The 25,385-nt window shown below is 46.3% G+C and overlaps 2 protein-coding genes across 3 annotated transcripts in view; one reads left to right on the forward strand and one right to left on the reverse strand.

The window, feature by feature from the left end:
- Positions 1–14,699, forward strand: part of LOC140398594 (F-box/LRR-repeat protein 20) — a 146,345-nt gene extending 131,646 nt beyond the window's left edge. For both annotated transcript variants that reach the window (XM_072487427.1, XM_072487429.1), the window contains exon 15: positions 1,988–14,699. In XM_072487427.1, the coding sequence (XP_072343528.1) occupies positions 1,988–2,095 (108 nt within the window). In that variant the 3' untranslated portion in view covers positions 2,096–14,699. The remainder of the gene's footprint in view (positions 1–1,987) is intronic.
- A 9,654-nt stretch (positions 14,700–24,353) lies between these two features.
- Positions 24,354–25,385, reverse strand: part of LOC140398074 (transcription factor CP2-like protein 1) — a 57,731-nt gene continuing 56,699 nt past the window's right edge. The window contains exon 16 of the mRNA XM_072486283.1: positions 24,354–24,865. Coding sequence (XP_072342384.1) covers positions 24,828–24,865 — 38 coding nt within the window. The 3' untranslated portion in view covers positions 24,354–24,827. The remainder of the gene's footprint in view (positions 24,866–25,385) is intronic.

The raw sequence follows: 25,385 nt of genomic DNA on the forward strand, positions 1-25,385 counted from the left end.
GTCGCTCTCTCTCTGGCTGTCGCTCTCTCTCTGGCTGTCGCTCTCTCTCTGGCTGTCGCTCTCTCTCTGGCTGTCGCTCTCTCTCTGGCTGTCGCTCTCTCTCTGGCTGTCGCTCTCTCTCTGGCTGTCGCTCTCTCTCTGGCTGTCGCTCTCTCTCTCTCTGGCTGTCGCTCTCTCTCTCTCTGGCTGTCGCTCTCTCTCTCTCTGGCTGTCGCTCTCTCTCTGGCTGTCGCTCTCTCTCTCTCTGGCTGTCGCTCTCTCTCTCTCTGTCTGTCGCTCTCTCTCTCTCTGTCTGTCGCTCTCTCTCTGTCTGTCGCTCTCTCTCTCTCTGTCTGTCGCTCTCTCTCTCTCTGTCTGTCGCTCTCTCTCTCTCTGTCTGTCGCTCTCTCTCTCTCTGTCTGTCGCTCTCTCTCTCTGTCTGTCGCTCTCTCTCTCTCTCTCTCTGTCTGTCGCTCTCTCTCTCTGTCTGTCGCTCTCTCCCTGTATGTCGCTCTCTCTCTGTCTGTCGCTCTCTCTCTGTCTGTCGCTCTCTCTCTGTATGTCGCTCTCTTTCTGTCTGTCGCTCTCTCTCTGCCTGTCGCTCTCTCACTGCCTGTCGCTCTCTCACTGCCTGTCGCTCTCTCTCTGTCTGTCGCTCTCTCTCTGTCTGTCGCTCTCTCTCTGTCTGTCGCTCTCTCTCTGTCTGTCGCTCTCTCTCTGTCTGTCGCTCTCTCTCTGTCTGTCGCTCTCTCTCTGTCTGTCGCTCTCTCTCTGTCTGTCGCTCTCTTTCTGTCTGTCGCTCTCTCTCTGCCTGCCGCCCCGCTCTCTGCCTGCCGCCCCGCTCTCTGCCTGCCGCCCCGCTCTCTGCCTGTCGCTCTCTCTCTGTCTGTCGCTCTCTCTCTGCCTGCCGCCCCGCTCTCTGCCTGCCGCCCCGCTCTCTGCCTGCCGCCCCGCTCTCTGCCTGCCGCCCCGCTCTCTGCCTGCCGCCCCGCTCTCTGCCTGCCGCCCCGCTCTCTGCCTGCCGCCCCGCTCTCTGCCTGCCGCCCCGCTCTCTGCCTGCCGCCCCGCTCTCTGCCTGCCGCCCCGCTCTCTGCCTGCCGCCCCGCTCTCTGCCTGCCGCCCCGCTCTCTGCCTGCCGCCCCGCTCTCTGCCTGCCGCCCCGCTCTCTGCCTGCCGCCCCGCTCTCTGCCTGCCGCCCCGCTCTCTGCCTGCCGCCCCGCTCTCTGCCTGCCGCCCCGCTCTCTGCCTGCCGCCCCGCTCTCTGCCTGCCGCCCCGCTCTCTGCCTGCCGCCCCGCTCTCTGCCTGCCGCCCCGCTCTCTGCCTGCCGCCCCGCTCTCTGCCTGCCGCCCCGCTCTCTGCCTGCCGCCCCGCTCTCTGCCTGCCGCCCCGCTCTCTGCCTGCCGCCCCGCTCTCTGCCTGCCGCCCCGCTCTCTGCCTGCCGCCCCGCTCTCTGCCTGCCGCCCCGCTCTCTGCCTGCCGCCCCGCTCTCTGCCTGCCGCCCCGCTCTCTGCCTGCCGCCCCGCTCTCTGCCTGCCGCCCCGCTCTCTGCCTGCCGCCCCGCTCTCTGCCTGCCGCCCCGCTCTCTGCCTGCCGCCCCGCTCTCTGCCTGCCGCCCCGCTCTCTGCCTGCCGCCCCGCTCTCTGCCTGCCGCCCCGCTCTCTGCCTGCCGCCCCGCTCTCTGCCTGCCGCCCCCCCCCCCCCCCCCCCCTCCCCTCTCGTTAGCATATAAATTTACAAACTGTAGTTATCGGGCAGCCAAAGACTTTGGGTATTTTTTTAGATCGAGTTAATTTCAATTTTGTTGCGACTCCAGGTGAAGTGGGTCTGCAATTGACCGCGTGCTAGCCCAGGGGATCGTAACAATGTGAAAGGATGACATTGGGCCTTGAATAGATGCTATTTTGGCCTAACCTGTAGCTAATTACGAAGTTGTGATATTTGTCTGATTTCAACATGTTCTGTTAGTAAACTTGGTTCTGATCTTTCCCTCTTGTTTGTAAATTGCAGACACACTTACCGAACATCAAAGTCCATGCTTACTTCGCTCCAGTCACCCCTCCTGCATCAGTGAGCGGTGGTCGCCAGCGTTTCTGCAAGTGCTGCATCGTCCTATGACACCAGCTTTCTCTTAACAAATCTATTTAAATAGCGTTAGAATGGAGACGATTGAATACGTCATCAGTGGTGATCCTGGTGGATTGTTGGACTGTACAGTAAGGCTGTCTAATCATTGTGGTTGTGACTGATCGCATGGTTACTAGACAGCATGGGTGATGCCCATGTCAGTGGGTGCAGCCGTATACTAGTTCTGTCACTGTATGATTCAATTCAGAGATTTCCCAAGAATATGGATAATTTATTTTTTTTAAATCAACGTTGGATTAAAAAAAAAATTTGGTTTTCATGTATTGCAGTGGGGGAAAATTTTAACCTGTTTTCGAATTATATAATCTAAGCTGGCAGCACGAGACTGCTGTGTGACGTAACCACCTTTCAAACTGTGTACTAACCCTTTTGCCCACCAGTCTCACTTTACACTGTAAAAGGAGGGGAATTGTATAATTCGATTCTTGGCTCCAGAAGTTTTGTACAGAGTTTATTGTTGGTCCAAGCCTGCAGGATATCCTGCTATTCTTTCTGTGGAAGGGAAGCAGTTGTGATGGCATTATTAGCAGTGCAATTCGCTGGTTTATTCAGTATTGTACAGCTCAACCTAGAACTCTGCCCTCCGCAAGGTAGCTGCTTTTCTTTGTTTTGTTTCAGTTTAAAGAAATCTCCTCCTCGCTCCCCACCTGAACACACTGATGCCTTCCTTGGCGTATGGAAGCACATAAGCAGCCACTGTTGATGTGCGAGTGGCACCCGTGGGTTTTGTCAGGTGTTGGAGCACGTTTGGGATAGTGGGCGGGTGGTGAATTCCGGTCAGCCTCACACCCAACATCATTTGATGTGGCCAGTGGCGCTGGGTAGAAATGCAGATCAGAAGCCCAAGGGGAAGTTCTTTTAAGTGACTCTGGGCAGCTGAAACCCTGTTTTATTCTGAGATCTGCAAACTCAGAACAGAGGAGAGAAAAAAACCTTGTACGGCTCAACATCGTCGGTGATTAGGTGCGAGTGTCAAAAGGAGATGGTGTTTTCTATAATTCAAAGAATACATAACAACGGTTGTAGTACTTCTCCAGTCATTTCTATTTGACTAGTACTGTATAATTCTACATCAACACTCCCTAGCTTGCTGTTCTTTCTTCAGTCAAAGCACCAGAGAGCTGCACCAGCTTGTGGATGATTCCTTTCCATATTCATAGGATCTATGATATGAAAGCACATCTCAAGATGCCAGGGCCAGAACCAAATACAAATACTATTTTAAAATGAATTTGAGCAATGAATACAGTCCCCTTTTGAAAAGAACTTCACGTTTTTCATTTCAGTGATTCGGGGGTGATGGTAAATCAAGGCATGTATCATTGTGCTCATATTTTACTGTTTTGCTGTGAGTTTACAGGAACTTGCTTGACGTTCTCAGATCAGTGATGCATCTCTGAACTAAACCTTCAGTGCATAAACATCTTGAGAGCATTGACCTGGCAACACACCTGAAGTCGCTTGAGTTTATTTTAAGTCCGAGATCCCAGGGCCCATACCATCCGCTCTATAAACCTTCTGGACATCACTTTTGATGAGAGGTTAAGTTATTCAAGGAAATGAAGTATGCTGTGGACTGGGTTTTTGGAAGGGTAAAAGTTGGAGCCATTTCTATATTTACGGTTTATCTCAGCGCTGTTTTATCAGTAAGTCTGGAATTATTGAGAAGTCATCCAAGTTCCTCCTGAATACAAAGGTGCAATATCTGTGGTAAAACCAGTCATGGAACATGCGAAGGACAATGATCCCAGTCCCTCCAAAAATGCCCTTTACAAATCAATAGAACAGGGGATATATAGCAGAACAAATAACATTCTTTGCAGTAGATACATATTTCCCGCAATTGTATGTAAGATGAATGTAATGTTGAGAAAATTTGTATGTTATTGAGTTTATTTATATCCACTTTGCTATACATATTTTTACATGTAAAAAATAATGTCTTTTTTCTACTAGTTAAGACCTGATTTTTAAAAAATCTATACATTACTTCAGGGATGCTTCAAATTGGCTGCTGTAACTTTGGTGAGAGATCAGCATCTACACATTTCCATTTACACACAAGACGGGTTTACGTCGATTTTCTGATCAAAGATACAGCAGTCAATTGAGGGAAGCAGTCATATTCTTGCCGGAGCACATTTTTGAAGTTCCTGCCTCTGTTCAAGACTGTTTCTGTTGATTCTGACTTATTTTCAGTTCACTTGTAGCTTCCCTTTACAACTTTGTGATTGGTCTAAACTGCTCGTTTTTTTTTTGTCTTATACATTTTATATCTCCCTATTCTAGATGTTGGGAATGCCTTTGTACTGATGGGCTTTTAAGCAACAACTGTTTGTATTGACAGCTGGTTTGCATGCCACATTCATAATATGTCCTATGTTAAATATCACTACAAGTATTTTGTACTAGCTGGCAACCCTGTGTCGCCCAGTTAGTCCACACTTCCTCCATTGGTGGGAAGTCTCCGAGGCTTTTGTTAATGGTATATCAGCTAGTTAAGAGAAAAAGACTGCATCTGCTTCCAGCATAATACCGGGTATATATTCTGATTCTGGATCTTGGTGGGGGTAAGCTGTGCAGCACAAAGCAGGTCTCAAACATAGAGGTTTTGCTTGGTTCTTCTGTTCAGTAGTTCCAGATTACAGCTCCCGGTCTGATCAGTGTCCATGTAGGTTGTTGGTATGTCTGTTTTTCTCAGCGTCAAGGGATCTTTTACTGTGTTAAATGCACTATATAAATGGAAGTTGTATTGTATGCTCTTTTTATTCTGGGTATAAGATCATCTCAAAGGCACATGCTGCCAATGACTCAATGACCCTTGCACCTATTCATCTAACGCTGCTAACTTGGCTGCTGTTGTGTCTTTTGCTAGAGTCCCATCCAGGGCCAAACCTTTAATGAATTGATAAGATATTCCGAGGTCAACAGCCATCGGCACCAGTTTTGTCAGATACACGCCCATCTTTTTTGGCATAGCCTTCAGCATCTTGTGTTTGCTTTTATTGTCCTTTTGTACATTTGAGCATGCTTCGGTCTGGGTATTGTTATGCAATGGCTGGGCTGCCCAAACCCCAAAGGCAAACACAATGATTTGTATTTGATTATGAGAAGGTATTTACACTGAAGTCAGAAGCAAAAATTTCAAACCACTTGTGGAGATTTTATCTTTTGATAAATTTAGAGTGCCCAATTCATTTGTGCCAATTAAGGGGCAATTTGGCATGGCCAATCCACCTACCCTGCGCATCTTTGGGTTGTGGGGTAGAATGTGCAAACTCCACACGGACAGTGACCCAGAGCCGGGAGCGAACCTGGGACCTCGGCGCCGTGAGGCAACAGGGCTAACCCACTGCGCCACCGTGCTGCCCCGTGCAGATTTTTAAATATTAAATGTAAACATTTATTTTTTTAAACTGTTAAACACACAAGATTACATTTACACTTAATAGCAGTTCTGGAAACATTTCCCAAAAGGTTTCTGCTTAATTAAATTCCAAACTAAACAGCCCTCATGGATTTATTCTATTAATATTACCATGAACTGGTAATTACCATTAGTGTTGCAACAGGGAAGTATTCCACAGGCTTCGTTCTCTCACTCTCACTGGATAACCAAATGCTTGTATCAAGATCTTGCAGACACAACATTTGTCTTCTCTGCGGATGGCTGCAAGCTGCTTTTCGCAGGGCTGTGTCAGCACACATGCCCTTCTGGTTCCCATCGCCACACCTACCTATACAACCTTCAATCTCTCTTCACATATGCTTTTTCTCCTTTCATCTTTAAATCTATTGTTTGTACATCCCTTTGGAAGTTCCCTTTCCCAGGCTATGCAGACTGGTTATTTTATGGCTGGTAAAAATAAACGGAATACTTTGCTTTATTCATTGACGGTTTTTGCCAATTGTGCATTTTCCTTTTGAAATAAGTCACCCCCCCCCCCCCCCGTCTTATCTTCCTTAATGCAGCTCACTGGTATCCCACCTCAGCACTGCTCATCTCGACTTCAGAACGCTTGCTTTCACACCTAACCCCTTTTAGATGTTTTAACTTTGCAGTCCATCTGTCTTCATTTAATTAGTAACAGCCATGCACACACGCACATACACACAATATCACCGTATGCCACAGTGATATTGGGAAAATACGGAAAAATATATTTTGTCACCATATTACCTGAACCGATCATTTGGAAGTTAAAAAATAAGAGGAAGGATGATATTGAATGATGGAACAGACTCGGGGGGGTTGATGGCCCACTCCTATATTCCTATGAGTTGTAATTGAAAGCTTTTTGGCTGACCGCAATCTAGTCTTAATAAATAAGTCCATCTTAAATTAGTGCTTTTACAGGCATAATGGCGGGAACTTGTGTGCATTTCTGGATTGATAAACTGAGAAGTTTGTCCAATAATTATCTTGTTAACAGCAATGTAACTCTGAAATACCACCAGAGTGGTAAAATTGATAAATGTATCAATTGGCACTGGTAGGTTTTGTACCTGTAATTAATATCTCAAATGGAACAGACTTGACCCTGCTCATCAAAGCGGAATAAACGTGTCTTTAGCTAATGTGCACCTCCAGGGGTGCTTGGGCGAGTGGCCTTGGATCAGCTAATGAGAATCACAAAGTACCTCCTCATAAACTTTATGCTAAATGATTGAAAACCAATATGATGTTGTGCAGAAATGCATCCAAATTGTTCTGTACCATGGTACCAAATGTTGATGGGTCAACTGTGTCACTTGCAGTTTGTGATTGTTATGCCAGGTAAGTGCATCTGGCATTTGCTGACTCCTGACTTGGTTGTTATTCAAAGTATTATGGTCCAAGAATTGAATAACAGTAGCTGGTATTGAAGCAGCGTGTTGCTCTAATGGGCCAGTGCAAACATAGTCTACTTTTTTCACCAATGGCATCCTTTATCTTCCCCTATGTGATGGAGTCTAGCATTCTGGGTACAGGCCAAGTCCCTAGGTAAATCTAGCAAGGAGCTGTGACTTGTTTGCAAGATAAGTACCACAAACGTTAGCCTTGGCCATCACCTGCAGTAAAAGCCCTACTGCACTTTAATATTTAAACTCTTTTGGGGCTTGGCTAGGTGTTGTAGAAGTATCAAAAAACAAAAGCAACAAGGTCTTTGAACGTGGGCAGTCTTTAAATGAGAAAGGTTCCCTGGCTGCTCAGTCACATGTACAAGCACATAACCTATGCTGTCATTCCCAGCACATGAAGGTTTTCAAGAGCAGGTGAATGGAAGGTGTCATGTCTGTCAGTGCAGCAGAGCAGCACCATGGCATGCAATTTCTCTGGCTGGGTGTGGAGAATCCTGATCAGGATCTTATTTTTCTCTAAAGAAAGGTGCAGTTTCAAGTACAAATGACTTGCATGTGTAATTTATTAAATTAAGTGGCATACCATATGATAAGTTAAAATGCTCCGGCACATCTTCCTGTGGCCCAGAGGGAGCGTGGCTTCTATACAGTGATAGAACTTGGAGCTCTGGCTTATGGAAGAACTGACTAAGAATTATGTGGATGCGTTGAAGAATAGAAACCCAAGGCATCAGGCCACCTTCTATCATAGATTAATAGAATTCCTACAGTGCCGAAGGAGGCCATTTGGCCCATCGAGTCTGCACCGACCCTCTGAAAGAGCACCCCAACTAGGCCCGTCCCCTGCCTCATTCCCCTTAAGCCCATAACCTAACCTGCACATCCCTGGACACTGAGGGGCAATTTAGCATTGCCCATCCACCTAATCTGCACTTCTTTGGACTGTGGGAGGAAACCCACGCAGACATGGGGAGAAAATGCAAACTCCACACAGTCACCCAAGGCCAGAATTGAACCCGGGTCCCTGCACTGTGTGGCAGCAGTGCTAACCACTGTGCCACCTGTATCGCATCATGTGTTGGTTTAAAAATTCATTGCAGAAAGGGAGTGGTTGGGGTGAAGTAGCACTGAGGTGGGTGGAAATGAAGTATTATTAAATGACTTCTTTGCACCTCCTCGATCAGATAAATGGAAGATTTCCTCAGATAAAGCTTCTTTACAAAGTTGATTTGTACAGTGAGAGATGCAATCCTTGTAAAATGTGGGAATACTGCTGAAAAATCATCTTTCCAGTTCAGTGATAATTTCACAACTTTCTGAAGATCACGATTGGAGCATGCGATATGGAAGTGTTAATGACATAGTTGCTGAGTGCTCTCCTAACAGGGACTATCAAGTTAATATTGTAGGAGATCTGATTTGTGGTATGCCTGGCTGTGCTTTCTCCAAAATGCAAATATTTGTTTAGCTTTTGAATTCAAACACACACAACTTGCCCTTGATACTGAGTCAATTTGGTAATCATGGAACATAGAACAGCACAGAACAGGCCCTTCGGCCCTCGATGTTGTGCCGAACATTGTCCGAAACCAAGATCAAGCTATCCCACTCCCTGTCATTCTGGTGTGCTCCATGTGCCTATCCAATAACCGCTTGAAAGTTCCTAAAGTGTCCGACTCCACTATCACAGCAGGCAGTCCATTCCACACCCTAACCACTCTCGGAGTAAAGAACCTACTTCGGACATCCCTCCTATATCTCCCACCCTGAATCTTATAGTTATGCCCCCTTGTAACAGCTACATCCACATGAGAAAATAGTCTCTGAACGTCCACTCTATCTATCCCTCTCATTATCTTATAAACCTCTATTAAGTCACCTCTCGTCCTCCTCCGCTCCAAATAGAAAAGCCCTAGCTCCCTCAACCTTTCCTCATAAGACCTATCCTGCAAACCAGGCAGCATCCTGGTAAATCTCCTTTGTACCCTTTCCAATGCTTCCACATCCTTCCTATAATGAGGTGACCAGAACTGCACACAATACTCCAAATATGGTCTCACCAGGGTCATGTATAAGACATAGGAGCGGAAGTAAGGCCATTCGGCCCATCGAGTCCACTCCACCATTCAATCATGGCTGATTTCAACTCCATTTACCCGCGCTCTCTCCATAGCCCTTAATTCCTCGAGAAATCAAGAATTTATCAACTTCTGTCTTAAAGACACTCAACGTCCCGGCCTCCATCGCCCTCTGTGGCAATGAATTCCACAGACCCACCACTCTCTGGCTGAAGAAATTTCTCCTCATCTCTGTTCTAAAGTGACTCCCTTTTATTCTAAGGCTGTGCCCCCGGGTCCTAGTCTCCCCTGCTAATGGAAACAACTTCCCTACGTCCACCCTATCTAAGCCATTCATTATCTTGTAAGTTTCTATTAGATCGCCCCTCAACCTCCTAAACTCCAATGAATATAATCCCAGGATCCTCAGACGTTCATTGTATGTTAGGCCTACCATTCCTGGGATCATCCGTGTGAATCTCCATTGGACCCGCTCCAGTGCCAGTATGTCCTTCCTGAGGTGTGGGGCCCAAAATTGCTCTCAGTATTCTAAATGGGGCCTAACTAATGCTTTATAAAGCTTCAGAAGTAAATCCCTGCTTTTATATTCCAAGCCTCTTGAGATAAATGACAACATTGCATTTGCTTTCTTAATTACGGACTCAACCTGCAAGTTTACCGTTAGAGAATCCTGGACTAGGAATCCCAAGTCCCTTTGCACTTCAGCATTATGAATTTTGTCACCGTTTAGAAGATAGTCCATGCCTCTATTCTTTTTTCCAAAGTGCAAGACCTCGCACTTGCCCACGTTGAATTTCATCAGCCATTTCTTGGACCACTCTCCTAAACTGTCTAAATCTTTCTGCAGCCACCCCACCTCCTCAATACTACCTGCCCCTCCACCTATCTTTGTATCATCGGCAAACTTAGCCAGAATGCCCCCAGTCCCGTCATCTAGATCGTTAATATATAAAGAGTACAGCTGTGGCCCCAACACTGAACCCAGCGGGACACCACTCGTCACCGGTTGCCATTCCGAAAAAGAACCTTTTATCCCCACTCTCTGCCTTCTGCCTGACAGCCAATCATCAATCCATGTTAGTACCTTGCCTCAAATACCATGGGCCCTTATTTTACTCAGCAGTCTCCCGTGAGGCACCTTATCAAAGGCCTTTTGGAAGTCAAGATAGATAACATCCATTGGCTCTCCTTGGTCTAACCTATTTGTTATCTCTTCAAAGAACTCTCAACAGGTTTGTCAGGCACGACCTCCCCTTACTAAATCCATGCTGACTTGTCCTAATCCGACCCTGCACTTCCAAGAATTTAGAAATCTCATCCTTAGCAATGGATTCTAGAATCTTGCCAACAACCGAGGTTAGGCTAATTGGCCTATAATTTTCCATCTTTTTCCTTGTTCCCTTCTTGAACAGGGGGGTTACAACAGTGATTTTCCAATCCTCTGGGACTTTCCCTGACTCCAGTGACTTTTGAAAGATCATAACTAACGCCTCCACTATTTCTTCAGCTATCTCCTTTAGAACTCTAGGATGTAGCCCATCTGGGCCCGGAGATTTATCAATTTTTAGACCTCTTAGTTTCTCTAGCACTTTCTCCTTTGTGATGGCTACCATATTCAACTCTGCCCCCTGACTCTCCTGAATTGTTGGGATATTACTCATGTCTTCTACTGTGAAGACTGACGCAAAGTACTTATTTAGTTCCTCAGCTATTTCCTTGTCTCCCATCACTAGATTACCAACGTCAATTTGGAGCGGCCCAATGTCTACTTTTGCCTCCCGTTTGTTTTTAATGTATTTAAAGAAACTTTTACTATCATTCCTAATGTTACTGGCTAGTCTACCTTCATAATTAATCCTCTCTTTCCTTATTTATCTCTTTGTTATCCTCTGTTTGTTTTTGTAGCCTTCCCAATCTTCTGACTTCCCACTACTCTTTGCCACATTATAGGCTTTCTCTTTTGCTTTGATGCATTCCCTAATGTCCTTTGTCAGCCATGGCTGCCTAATCCCCCCCCTCTGATAACCCTTATTTTCTTTGGGAGGAACTTCTGTACTGTGTCCTCAATTACTCCCAGAAACTCCTGCCATTGCTGTTCTACTGTCTTTCCCACTAGGCTCTGCTCCCAGTCGATTTTCGTCAGTTCCTCTCTCATGCCCCTGTAGTTACCTTTATTTAACTGAAACACCTTTACATCTGATTCTACCTTCATTCTTTCAAATTGGAGATTGAATTCTACCATATTATGATCACTGCCTCCTAAGTGTTCCCTTACATTAAGATCTTTAATCAAGTCTGGCTCATTACATAACACTAAGTCCAGAATGGCGTGTTCCCTCGTGGGCTCCATCACAAGCTGTTGCAGCAGAACCCCCGCGGCTCTTAAACTCAAGCCCCCTGTTAATAAACGCTAACACACTATAAGCCTTTTTCACGGCTCTATCCACTTGAGTGGCAACCTTCAGAGATCTGTGGACATCAACCCCAAGATCTCTCTGTCCCTCCACATTCCTCAGAATTCTGCCGTTGACCCTGTAATCCGCATTCAAATTTTTTCTACCAAAATGAATCACCTCGCACTTATCAGGGTTAAACTCCATCTGCCATTTTTCAGCCCAGCTCTGCATCCTATCAATGTCTACAACAGCCTGCAGCCTACAACAGCCCTCCACCTCATCCACTACTCCACCAATCTTGGTGTCATCAGCAAATTTACTGACCCACCCATCAGCCCCCTCCTCCAAGTAATTGATAAAAATCACAAATTGCAGAGGACCCAGCACTGATTCCTGTGGTACACCGCCGGTAACTGGTCTCCAGTCTGAAAATTTTCCATCCACCACCACCCTCTGTCTTCTATGTGATAGCCAGTTACTTATCCAATTGGCCAAATTTCCCTCTATCCCACACCTCCTTACTTTCTCCATGAGCCGACCATAGGGAACCTTATCAAACGTCTTACTAAAATCCATGTGTATGACATCAACTGTTCTACCCATCTACACACTTAGTTACCTCCTCAAAGAATTCAATCCTGGATATTAACTAGTTGACTTTTTGTGTTATGCTTCAATTGTCCAGCTGAAGCTGTATTTAGCGAGTAACCTTTTGTGGTGAGATTAGTTGGTCTTAATTTATAACTATTACAGCTGCAAAGCTTGCTATTTCTATTTGAAATCCAACAAATAGTTGGGCACATTGGAAATTGTGAATATCCCACAGTGGAGCAAAATGCAAACATCTTAAGGTTAGACTTTTTTCTGGACAGATGGGGTCTGTACTGTAAGGAAACAACCTTCTTGCAATGTGACATTATGGAATAGAGAACAATTCAGCTCCAACTTAATGCCAGACCTGAGGTGTTGCTGTCGGAATAAAGTGGCTTTTAAATCTTTTGCATTTTAAAAAATAAATTTAGAGTACCCAATTCATTTTTATCTTCCAATTAAGGGGCAATTTAGCGTGGCCAATTCACCTACCCTGCACATCTTTGGGTTGTGGGGGCGAAACCCACGCAAACATGCAGAGAGAATGTGCAAACTCCACACGGACAGTGACCCAGAGCTGGGATCGAACCTGGGACCTCGTTGCTGTGAGGCAGCGGGGCTAACCCACTGTGCCACCGTGCTGCCCTGAATCTTTTGCATTTTAACAGATTTGTTGAAGTGAACAAAACTTGTTTTATTTTTAATGTTTTTATGAGTTACATTTGGATTTGAAATGAGAAAATGCCTTGGAATGTTGATTGGGACCATCACAAATGCTGTAATTCTAAAGCATGTTGCCTGCCTATATTTTCAATGCTTTCAACTTCTAATGTCCATTGGTTTCTGAAAGAAAGTCTAATATTGTTATCCTGTGATCCTTGCTGTCTTTCTCTCTCCCCACCCCCTACCCCCCAGAAAAATAACTTGTGTATGAATGAGACAATTGAATTGTGTTTACTGGACGATCAACTGGACCTGCATTTAGGCTCCATGGCCTGGGCCAGGAAATGGAAAACATCAGGCAGGAAAATCTCATTTCTGACCACCTTGTATTTTAGGGTCGGTTTAGCTCAGTTGGCTGGACAGCTGGTTGGTGATGCAGAGCGAGGCCAACAACGCGGGTTCGATTCCCGTACCGGCTGAGGTTATTCATGAAGGCCCCGTCTTCTCAACCTTGCTCCTCGCCTGATCCACAGATTAAATAACCCCCCCCCCCCCAAAGGAAAAGCAAAATATGGTCATCTGGGACTGACGACGACTTTACTTTTTTATTTTACTTACTTTAGGGTGGATGTTGAGTGGATAGACCTGACTGTGCGACCCATCATATTTAAACAACCAGTAGAGGCTTGTGTGTGTTGAAAGCAGCTTGTGTGCGGGAACTCTCACTCAGTTTGAGTCAAGCCATGAAGACCAATGGGGAGAGAACGGACAAACTGAAGTGAAATTGAAGATGCAGTGTAAACCTGTGTACACACAGAAGCATTCTTGTGTTCACCTTTGGCACAAGCTTAACTTCTCATAAACTGAGGACCGTGCTGCAATGAACAAATTTAATGTAATGCAAAGAGTGGGTGAAAGGGTTAACCTGACCAGATGAAAAATTACTACCGTTTTAAAGCTACAGCATAATCTAAGGAGCTGAAACATTGTTTTAACATGTCTGATGAAACAGTACAGTTCATTTATTTATGTAAGGCTACTTGAAGAAAAATCATTTTAAGAATGTACATATTTTGTATAAAGGAAGAAAAAAAATTTTTTTTTTAAAATTCAAAAGCGTGATGTGCGGCCTTAATCATCAAGGTTATTCTCTTTATAAATTATGTGAGAGATTGAAGTCATTAGTTATTGAGGATGTGACTCCTGGCAGATGTACTCTGGTCCCATGCCGCTACCTGTGGAAGGAATGATGATGCACGGCAGTAACTGGGAGTGGTTGGAGTGTACGCAAGTGTGTAGAAACATTTTTTGATGCATTTTTTTTTACATTAGTGTTATTTTTTTTCCTCCATGAAATCAGAATTAAACTAGTTTCAAACAGACCTGATCCAGAGCCAGTTTACAGTGAGGCCTGTATGGTTACCCAGCAAAATAATGCTAGAGGTTGTTCCCTGTTGTTAAACTGGTGTGTGATAAGTTCATTCCTTCTGTGTAGTTCCTGTCTATGTCACACCCAATGGGACTGTCCACAGATTGGATGCATATAAACCTGTGATTAAACGTTTGTTGCGCTTTTCTTTTTCTCTGAGCATTCCCATGTGTAATTTTCTGAAAATCAGTGTTGAATTTAGTTTTCTTTGTCCCCCTTTTTGAAAAATGTTTTAACCCTTCATCAAATTTCAACCACAAAAGTGAGTAAAGACTGTCAACTGTCTGTCTCATTTCTCAGTACCGAGGTAGGTCGGGCCATTTCATTGCTGCAATGAGTCCATACAGGCCTTACTGATGAGAAATAACCTGACAATTTGTGTTTCAGCTTTGAAAGAATGTGTTACATTAAATGTTACCTTTGGTAAATAGGTTGAAATCTTGTTAAATCCCTTATATAAAAACCTGTGTTGTACATACTGTATTCCAATTATATTGTAATCTGTGCTAATATTCTCAAACACTGAGTGTTCATAATATAATGCCAATGTATTAAATAGTGGAGTATTTCCTTTACTGTCTCTTTTTTATTGTTTCTCAAAATATATAAGAATTGAATTAAAATAGTCTTCACAATTTCCCAATACCAATTCCATAGTTTCCAGCAAAGGCTAGAGTTTGATATCCCAGCCTTGCTCCCAAGATGCCGAAGCATAAGGATTTTTGGAGATAGATTTACAAGGCAATAAGACCAAATAAACCTACAAGAAATGTGATGTGTTGTGACTCACTAAATGCCAGGGTGGGCTGTTATTTCATTCATGGGATGTGGACATCGCCAGCAAGCCCAGCGTTTGTTGCCCATCCCTCGTTACCTTTGAGCAGGCGATGGTGGAAAGATGCCTTTTTGAGGAGGGATGTTGACAGCCAGTCACATTGCTGTGGGTCTGAAATCACAGGCCAGGTAAGGACCGAAGCATATTATGAAAAAGATGGCTTTTTACAACAGTCCTGTAGTTTTATGATCTCCATTACTGGTATCAGATTTTTTTTAAATTCTAGATTTTGGTGAATTGGATTTAATTCCCCAACTACTGTTGTAGGATTTAAACCATGTCACCAGATCATTTGCCCAGACCGCTTGGTTACTCATCCGGTAATATGTCCACTGTTCTACTGAACCCCACGTGGTTTAGCAGGGGTCAGTGTGCAAATCCAGCCCAGATAAATAGCTTGACAGTTCCTCGCGTTGCGGTACAGTATGAATTGAGTTTAGGACTGTATCAACCCAGTTCCTGAAGTGCATATGCTCACAGATCAAAAATATCCCGTTCTTAGACACTCGTTGGCATTGGTCGGATTCTTGTGGGTGTGGAGAATTTGATCACCAATGTAGCAAAGTTGCTGTTCTGAACTTGGGACAGACAAAGGTACACTGTGCACTATCTGGCTTGGTGTTGTTCAGCACTGCCACTCGGCGATTAAACTAGAAAGTGCTCCCCATCCCATTGTTGGCATGGAGCACAAATCCTGACATTGGTGATTAGAAAGGGGAATTAGAGTGATCTTACTGATGTCATGTTCAAAGTTCATCAACTTTCCATTTACAGCTTTCTTGAGCCTTGCTTACTTTCCCGTTTCTCTACATCTTTGTGGCCGGGCTTTCTGCTCCCCTTCCAGTCAGGCGGGTTTGGCGACCAGAGCAGAAATAATCGCAAGCTGGTCTTGGGCGCGTTTCCCGTCAAGGAAATCCAGGATGCGATCGGCCCTCCCCATGTCGGTAGCTGGCCTCATTTCCCGCTGTTCAACTTCATTGTAATAGATTAGCAAATCATCATCATCAAATTAAACTTCCATGGTGGAGTGATGTTAGAACTGGGTGATGTGCAACTGGTTGCAAGAGGCATGCATCTGGCGAGCCAAACTCTGAGGTGGATGCGCCCAGGCTGGCGCACCTCCCGCGGAGTGGCTCCACATCTGGGGTGGAAGGTGGAGGGAGGGGTGCTACAGGCCGGTCTGCACAGCAACAGCATCTTGGCTTCCTCGTGGTGTCAAGGGGGGAGAGGAAGGAAGGGAAGCCCTGAACACTGGCTTTGATTGATTGAGTGGGGACGGGGACAGCGGTGATATCAGCAGGGACTGAAGGTGTCACAAAGGGGGTGCATATGGAAGCGAGTGAAAACCAGGGCAAGGCATATGGAAACATGTCAAAGATGAGCACTCTGTTACAGTTGAAACTGTTTAGCTTGAGCTAAATTGGCATGTTTGGGGTCAGACTAGTCACGGAATTGTGCCCGCTCGAGCAGCACTTGTGTGAGTGTCAATGATTGCTGCTCAGCATTTAACCCTTGGCTACAGACTTCAAAATTCAATGATTGCTTTGGTGTGGCTGTACCATTGCCAGAGTGCGCAAGCAACCAAAACCCCTTGGAACGGTTGCCATGGCACTGCCTGAGGATAGTACTCCTAATCCTTCACTCTAAGATAAAAGGCCCCCATGGGCCAAGCTGAGTGCAAGGCCTTGGAGTAAAGGTTAGGACAATAAATGCACCTGAGATGAGAGCTCAGGGTGCAGTCGAGGGGCCAAAGCTGTTACTGATTGGTCATATGCGGTTGGGGTGGAGTAAGGTCTTCCCTAACCAGCAGGCAAAGGAAAGATGGGCATCAATTTAGTGGCCAGGGCATGAGTCAATGGGCTTTGAGAAGGACCTTCAGGTGAGGAATGGACAAAGAATGGTCCATAGCAGACAGATGCTGGCCATCAAGTCTCTCTCTTTGATACTGCAGTGAGGTCTCTTTGATACTGCAGTGAGGGCACTGTCAGGAACAGGAGCATGGAGCCTGGTAATCACACTCGCTCATAGCCAGGAGAGAAGATGGTGTCAGTGGCGCCGTCACCTGCTTTGCCGACGGCAGGAGTAGAACCTTCAAGAAGAAGGAGTGGCAGGGCCTGCTCTGCACGCAGAGGATGAACCCTAGAGAGCTGTCGCCCTGAGGCGCCTCGCTAGATTCAAGGTCCACAGAGGACACTCAACATACCTGCAGACATCCGAGAACCAATGTCACCGAAGATTGTGTATGTCCAGGGAACTGGTTGGCCACATGTACCTTCCACAGGATTTGGCATTGCAGGGACTTGAAAGGGCACCTGGTGCCGGTGTTGCTGGAAGTTTGCGGCTCTCAATTATTATGCCAATGTCTCTTAGGACTCCATAAGTGACATTTGTGGGATTTTGAAGCTTCAAAGTGCATCCAGGAGGCCATGGATACAATCTTTGTGAGGGTACATAACTGGGAAGGTTGAACAAAGCAATGAAGCAAACCTTAGCTGAGCACCTGCCTTTATTTAGTGCAGGAATCACCTCAGACTGACTGGAATGATGCTCATCATAACAAGGAACCATGGGGTGAAATCAGTGGGAGTTTATTTACAGAAGTGAATGTTAGATACAAGTGATTGACACCTATGCTGTGCAGCTACAACTTAACCTTCCTTACCCTGATGCTACATCTTGGAGAATCCCAAAATCCACAGTGGAGGTGGAGCCAGCCTGCTGACTGCTGTGCCCTGTTTTCTGTGATGACTTTGGCGGGCATCTTCTGATGGGTTGAGACCAGAGGGAGGGGGGAGGGGGGGGGGGGGGGGGTCCTGCTGTCTGGCAGTGCCACCCTCCTTGGCCGGTGGAGCTGATGTGGTCACAGAAAGGGGATTATGATGGATGGCAACCGCCTGGACTCACCTGTTTGGATGGCCTAAAGGTGTGCACTCACTTATCCTCCTCCCTGTGGCTGCTTGAGGGCTCCTTGGATGTACCCTTGAGAGAGGGGCAGCTGTAGTGAGCTCGCAAAGTTATCCCCCTGCCATTGTCGCTGGTGGATGCCAGCAAGTGCCTCTGACATGCAGTGCCACTCTGCAGTAGTGCAGGACAAAGTCTCAATGGTGACTGCAATATGTTGGCACAGTCACCTCAGAAGACAGATGAACTCATCCACGGAGCCTTGCAATCTGCGGAGTGCAGCTGACATCCATTCCTGATTTTCCCTACCTTGCCGTTGGAGGTCCAGCAACTGAGGCATTAAAGTCCTGAGGCTTGTCATCTGACTCTGACTCGGCATATTCCCAGTCTCCAATCTTTCGAGTGCCAGCACCCTTGGGTGCCCTGATCTCTACCTTCTGTGCATTGGACATTGTGATGTGCTCACCAGTTTGATCCCCTGAGGCTGGTCAAGAAAAAGGTCCCACTGAGGTGTGTGTGTCTGCACTGGTGGAGGGTGTGGGTGAGCGCTGTGACGGGCCTTCAATGTCGGGATCTGTGAATAATTCCTCTGTGCTGCTGTTGGGTCGAGGACCTGGCTTGTTGACCTGCTTCCCAGATGTGCCTGCAAAAGAAAGGGGAGGCCATTCGTGTGTGGCAGGGGCTTTCGAAGCAGGAACCATTGCTCACAGCATGGTAACCAGCTGAATACTGCAGCTCTGGATCCTGACTTTATTGAGCACCGCCGACCTCACTAGCTCCGGAATGGTCCACATCCTCTCTGGCCAGCTAAAGCACGATAGCTTCAAAGTCTGTGAGGACCTTTAGTTAAGCCATTCCTCCACTAGCCTGGGACCTTTCCCCTTTGCTGTGTGCCTGCTTTCCCTGCATGCCGACAGATGGAGAGACTGCTTAGGCAGATGAGAGTGCCTGGCATGTGTGGGTGGTGAGTGGGACCATGGACTCGCAGGGGAGATGAAGATGTGTGCAGGAGAGTGATTGGCAGTGTCCCTTGAGCTGGCATTGAGTGGGACCCTGCTGGAGCGGAGGAGATGGCTGTCTTCTGCAGTGCGTTGGATCTGACCACCACTGTCTCCCATACAGGATTGGTGACGTTGGGTGCCGGTCTTTGGGTAGGGGTACATCGTGGCGGGCCTTCACAACATCCAGCAGTCGCCCGAAAGAGGCGACGGTGAATTTCAGGGCAGTATGATTCTTGGCTTTGGCAGCCAGAACTGTCCAATGACGAGTGTGCTCGCTGTATGCAGGGGCTCCTGGATCATTGAAACACAGATATGACGGTGGAATCATAGAATTTACAGTGCAGAAGGAGGCCATTCGGCCCATCGAGTCTGCACCTGCCCTTGGAAAGAGCACCCTACTTAATCCCGCACCTCCACCCTATCCCCGTAACCCAAGCTAACACTTTTGGACACTAAGAACAATTTATCATGGCCAATCCACCTAACCTGCACACCTTTGGACTGTGGGAGGAAACCGGGGGACCCAGAGGAAACCCACGCAGACACGGGGAGAACGTGCAGACTCTGCACAGACAGTGACCCAGCGGGGAATCGAACCTGGGACCCTGGCGCTGTGTAGAAACAGTGCTGACTGTTTTACTGTGCCGCCCTTGGAGGAGGTGAATCAGAGGCTACCCGCCAGAAATATGGCGTGGAACTCGTGCCTGCAAATATTTGGGACCAAGTGCTGCACAATACAATTGGATAAAACCACCATTGCTATCAGCGGGTTAAATGCAGCTTTCCCTGCCCGAGGTCAGACTTGGGGGCGATTTCTGGGATGATTCCACGCTCTGCTCTTGCTCCCCAATCATGTCTGTTCTATTCCCTGTTTGTCACCTTCAGGAGTAAAGCCTCTAATTTTCTTTGAAAAGTCAACACACCCCTTCATCCATTCCTCTGTTTAACTCTCCAGTGGGCTTGCCTTCAGACGTATATTGCATCTTTAATGTAGAAATATGCTGGTTTAATGGGAGGTTTGTTTATAAAGAAATGGACAACATAGTAAAGCCTATTCAGAGCCCAGTGGAGCAGAGGCAGAAGGAACTGTAGTGCCTTTCGCAACCTGGAAATGTCCCAAAGCACTTCACAAGCAATTAAGTGTCTTTGAAGTATATTTACTGTTGTAGGAAACGCAGCAGCCAATTAACAAACAGAAAAATCCCAAACGGTAATTAAATAAATAGATATTCTGCATTAGCGGTTAATGTTGGTTGAAAGATAAATATTGGCCTGGACACTTGGAAAACCTCCCTGTTTTTTCTTTGAACAGTGTCTTGGGATCTTTTTCATCACCTGAGGCAGCAAATGGATCCTTGGTCCTCACCCGAACCAATTCTTAAAAAAACAGACTATCTGGCCCATTAAGCCTCCACCGGGGGCTTGGAGCGTTACGCGACACTGGCAAAATAGAAAGAAGCGAACTGCCCATTTTGGAATAGGAAAAAACTCTTGGGAGTTTTCTGTGTGACCCCCTAAGGCAATTAATATCCTGGAAATATTGATAATTAATGAGTGAGCTTCCCCACGTCAAGCTGACCTGTAACTTGGCTTTTGTTACTTGAAATGTTCTTCTCTTTCCGGAACCCATTTTCTTCCGTTAGGAAGTAGTCAAGGAATCCTTACCACACCTGTTTAGTAATCTTTTGTGTGTACCTGTGGAGAGATGCAAACAAGGTTGCACAGTACCAAGGAATGTTGTCTCTCCAGACTAAGTGATGGATTAATCACCTTAAATGCAGCAAATGAGGAGGTCTTCATTTCGCTTCAGGGATTTGCATTCACGAAATAAATAAGAGAACGACGATTCAGAGAAAAAAAAAATACTTGTGTCTTATCTAATTTGTAATTAAGTCCCCTCATTCGCCCACGACTTCATCCTGTCCACATCCTAATTACACACACCCACCACTACTGTTGCCTGCCGTCCTAAATTGTGTCCCAGACTGGCAATCCCTTGACTTTCAGAGTAACTTCATTTGAAGCCTACTTGTGACAATAAGCGATTTTCATTTTAAAATTCTCATCCCTGCTTTCAAATCCTTCTATAGCGTTACCCCTTCCTATCGCTGCAACGTCCTTTAGCCCTGCAAGTCTGATTTCCCTGACCTTCCAGCCTCTCTGCCTTCAGATACCTGGATCCTACGGTCTGGAATTCCTATCCAAACGCTGTCGTACTTTGTTAAATTGGGATTACATTTCTAAATATTCAGTGAGTACTGGAAGCTATTGATACAGTTGCGATACACAGTTGTGCTGGAGAGATTTTGAGAGACTTTTTTTGTTTCATTTTGCTTGCTTTTATGTAAATTTAGATTTTGGAAGCAATGTTTTTGTTTGAGTCATATTTTGAAGTTTCGACTTGGAAATTGATCACCTCCACACATTCCTGTTTGGTCTGACAAGCTGGTGTCTAAACAATTCTGAAAAATACACCCCTCTGTCATGATATGCAGACATGCAGATAATGATAAACAGACGGGCAGCTAATGAACACAGAGAACAGGACATGACCAAGGAGCAGGCAGGACACTCGGAGGTGGTATCTCACTATGAGGCACTCGCACGCCGCCTCTTTCCACCAATGAACATCTACAAAGTGAGTCAGGGTGTATTTACAGTATCATACCTCCAGCACGTGGCTAAGAGCTAGTCTGGTTCAGTCAGACAGAGTAACCACACTTAGGTTAGCAGTGTCGAAATCTCCCGGCCTCCCGCTGGCAAGAGGTCCTCCCTGATGCACTACATTCCATTCGCTCATTACTCTGCACTGCCACTAACAATACACCGCATGAATGCCTTTTTGCCTTCCCCAGGAAGTCCACATCCGGGGTATCACTCCCAACTTGCCTCACAGCTCCGGGAACCGTGCTTCTCCATAAACATGTGCGGCTCCACAAGGCGGACCCGTTGGTGGAAAGGGTGCGCCTGCTCCACGCAAACCCACAGTACGCCTACGTGGCATTCCCCGACGGCCGCCAGGATACCGTCTCCCTCAGGGACCTGGCACCAGCAGGTTCCGCCCCCACACCACCCCCGTCACCACCCTCCCCTCCCCGCCGCCCCCATCACCCCCCTAGGACCGTCTGTCCTCCCTCTGCCCACCCCCGTTGATGAAGAGGATTTTGGCACGCTCCCGGAGTCAACTTCGACCACGACAGCACCAACATCGCCGGCTCCACTTCGTCGATCCCAGAAGACGATCAAGGCGCCGGACCGGCTGAACCTCTGACTGGCCCGCCAGATGACCAGAGCCTTTTTTTTTTCACTGTCCTGTAAATATTAAAGATTGCGAATTGTATATAGTTATCCACCACCCCCACCAGACTCAATTTTAACAGGGGGTGAATGTGGTAAACCACTGTGTTCCTATATTAAGGGTTGTACGGTAGAACCTGCACTACAGGTTCACCTGGGCCCCTGCATGCTAGCTCCGCCCAGGAGCCGGGTTATAAATATGCGTGGCCTTCAGCTCGCAGCCATTTCGTCAGCTGCTGTAGGAGGCCACACTTCAGATACTAATAAAGCCTCAGTTTGAATTCCGCTTCGTCTCCAGCCAAATTGATCGTGCCTCAAGTACCCAATTATTTTTTTTCCAATTAAGGGGCAATTTAGCGTGGCCAATCCACCTACCCTGCTCATCTTTAGGTTGTGGGGGTGAAACCCACACAGACGTGGGGAGAATGTGCAAACTCCACACGGACAGTGACCCAGAGCCAGGATCGAACCTGGGTCCTCAGCGCCGCAGACGTTCCCCTATTTACAATATATATTATATATATATTTATATTCGCTTGGGCTGTTATGTCATAAAATATTTTATTGATCATCTCTGCCCTTACACAATGACAGAGCTTCCCTTTTGTTCTGCTGGCCCCTTCACCCCTTCAAATTGCTAAACTATTACATTTCTAGCTCTCTCTCCACGGATGCTGCCTGACATGCTGAGTTTTCCCATTATTTTTTGTTTAGATGTGTGTATCACGAGTGCAAGCTGGCAATTGTAAACCAGTGACAAACCTGGTATTTACTCAAACATATTTTGTCAAGACCCACAAAGAACATATTTGTATCTTTCTGCCCCACTTTGTCAGATAGTGTTCCTGCATTATGTGACGGAGGGGTTGTTGCCATTTGATACTGTTAACGTTAGGGAGTGGGACGGAGAGAGGCCATTAATATTAAGCTGCATTGTTCATATTGGAGGCCTATGTATATGGGGGGAGAGAGAGAAGAAAATAGAGTAAAATAGAGTAACACCAGTTGTAATACTCAGCCATCTTGCCCAAGTGATTTCAGCTTTGATTTGTGATAGCATAGAAACTCTACAGTGCAGGAGGCCATTCTGCACTCTATCTAGGCCCACTCCCCCACCCTGTTCTCATAACCCCGCACCCACCTAACTTGCACATCTTTGGACTGTGGGAGGAAACAGGAGCACCCGGAGGAAACCCGTGCAGACTCCACACAATCGCCCAAGACCAGAATTGAACCCGTGTCCCTGGCGCTGTGAGGCAGCAGTGCTAACCACTGCGCCACCGTGCAGGGCTATCTGCTATCGGACACTACTAAATGCCTCATTGGCTCGACTGAGGAAAGATCGACCACTGTTTCCACTGCTGTTGCTTGTTTGGGAAGCTCGGACACTGACACGGACTGAGGAGGGATTTGATGCCATCTATGGTCCGTTGCCTGCTAGTATTTACTGGCTAGGCTTGCACGTACGAGTAAGAGGGCCACTTTGACGAGATGCCACACAGCTCCTGGCACCCATTGCACTGCACCCCCTGAGGAAAGTTCAACAGAAAGAGAAGAGAAGCTGGAAGAAAAACAAACCTGAATGAGCCAGTAGAGGGCGATTTAGAGCGTGTTTCAATCATTCTAAATTCCATAAGCTGCGGATAGACAATCCATTCACTTGCTTTGAATCCCAGTTACAAAGAATGGACTGCCCTGAAATGATGTAATAATTTTATTTGTCCTTATTATTACCTACGCGTTAAAAAAAAGTGAATTCAACATCTCTTATATAAAATGTTTACATTTTTACAATGATAAAATATGAAATACCTACAAGGCATTGTATTGACATTAACATTCAAAAGTAAATTTATTACACGGTTCTTCAGTGACAGCAAAACCTGCTGGGGGATGCTAATGACAGCCATTAGAGATTGACTTTAAAATCTGCCCTGTTTTGTTCCTGCTCTTTTTCTGGAAAGTTCCATTCGATGCCCCGCTCTATTATTGCTATTGTATTTTTCTGATTCACTCTCCCTTTAAATCCTTGAGGAACGGTTGGTGGGAAAGCGTTTGGGTTGAGTTGCAGGTTTCTACTGGAAGGTTTGAAGCATGTGCATGAATAGCACACGGGCTTTGGAGCCTGTTGCACCCCCCCCGCATCCCCCTGCACAGCCCCCCCCCCCCCCCCCCGCAACCCCCCACCCCCCGGCCAAAAAAAATGCTTTGGAAATTAATAGAGGTTCCAAGGCATCCCCAATCCCGAGCTGGCTTCCACTCCCAATGTCCACCAAGAGGACACTATTTTTCTCCACAAGGTTGTTTTCGAAATGAATCTCTGTGCTACTCAAAAATAAAAACTGTTGTGTGAATATAGAGGAGAACTGAACTGGCAGTTTGGGCTGTTTCTGTTTTACTGTCATGTCTTCTGGTCAATCAATGATGGGCCCAAAGGCATGTTGGGATGAACTCAACATTTCATCTCGCAGTCTTGTACCGCCGAGGTGGTTCAAGGTGAATTCTTCTGCTGTATTCGGTGCTGTGCCTCGGAGGAGGAACTGGCCTGTGATTTAAATTGCTGATCTGATAGTGCGGTAATTTTCACAGGGTTCAACTGTGTTCCAGAGTGAAAGATCAACGTTCACTTCTTCACTGGGTTCATCTTCAGGTGTACAGCTGCCGGTTTCTTATTTTAAAATCATGTAGTAGCCATCCAAACTGTCCACTGCAAGAGAAATACAAAGACTCTTACAAAGTCAGATTTGTAACTCAATACACATCACACGAGACTAGGTGTAGGGCTGTTGCAGATTGAATTATGGTGTATCCTCCACTCGCACACAAAGGGATATTTAAAAGTGCTTCTTACGTTCAAGTCATGTACAGATTGCAAATGCTTGGTTGTCCTTCTGTTGCATTCCGGGTATGGAGCAGTGGGCACAAGTACACAAGGCTACTAGGTGCCTCTCAGTCAACAAGATGGGTTCAAACGAAAATGGTTCTTCAACCCATTTTATCCTCACCCTCACCAGAGTATGGAATCCTGGTTGGTATGGCCAATCTTACTGTCTCCATCTGGCGGCTATTCCTTCAATGAGTCCCCCTTGATCTAGCCCTTCATCCCATCAACCTACTGGTTAAATTGAAGCGTTTTGATTTAACTCTTCAAAGTTTATTATAAAATCAGTATGGCTATCCCAGTTCGCAAAGATACCAGTGATCTTGTCTCCTGAAGGGAGAGAAGG

This window comes from Scyliorhinus torazame, chromosome 21 (genome assembly GCF_047496885.1).
Source record: "Scyliorhinus torazame isolate Kashiwa2021f chromosome 21, sScyTor2.1, whole genome shotgun sequence".
Lineage (NCBI taxonomy): Eukaryota > Metazoa > Chordata > Chondrichthyes > Carcharhiniformes > Scyliorhinidae > Scyliorhinus > Scyliorhinus torazame.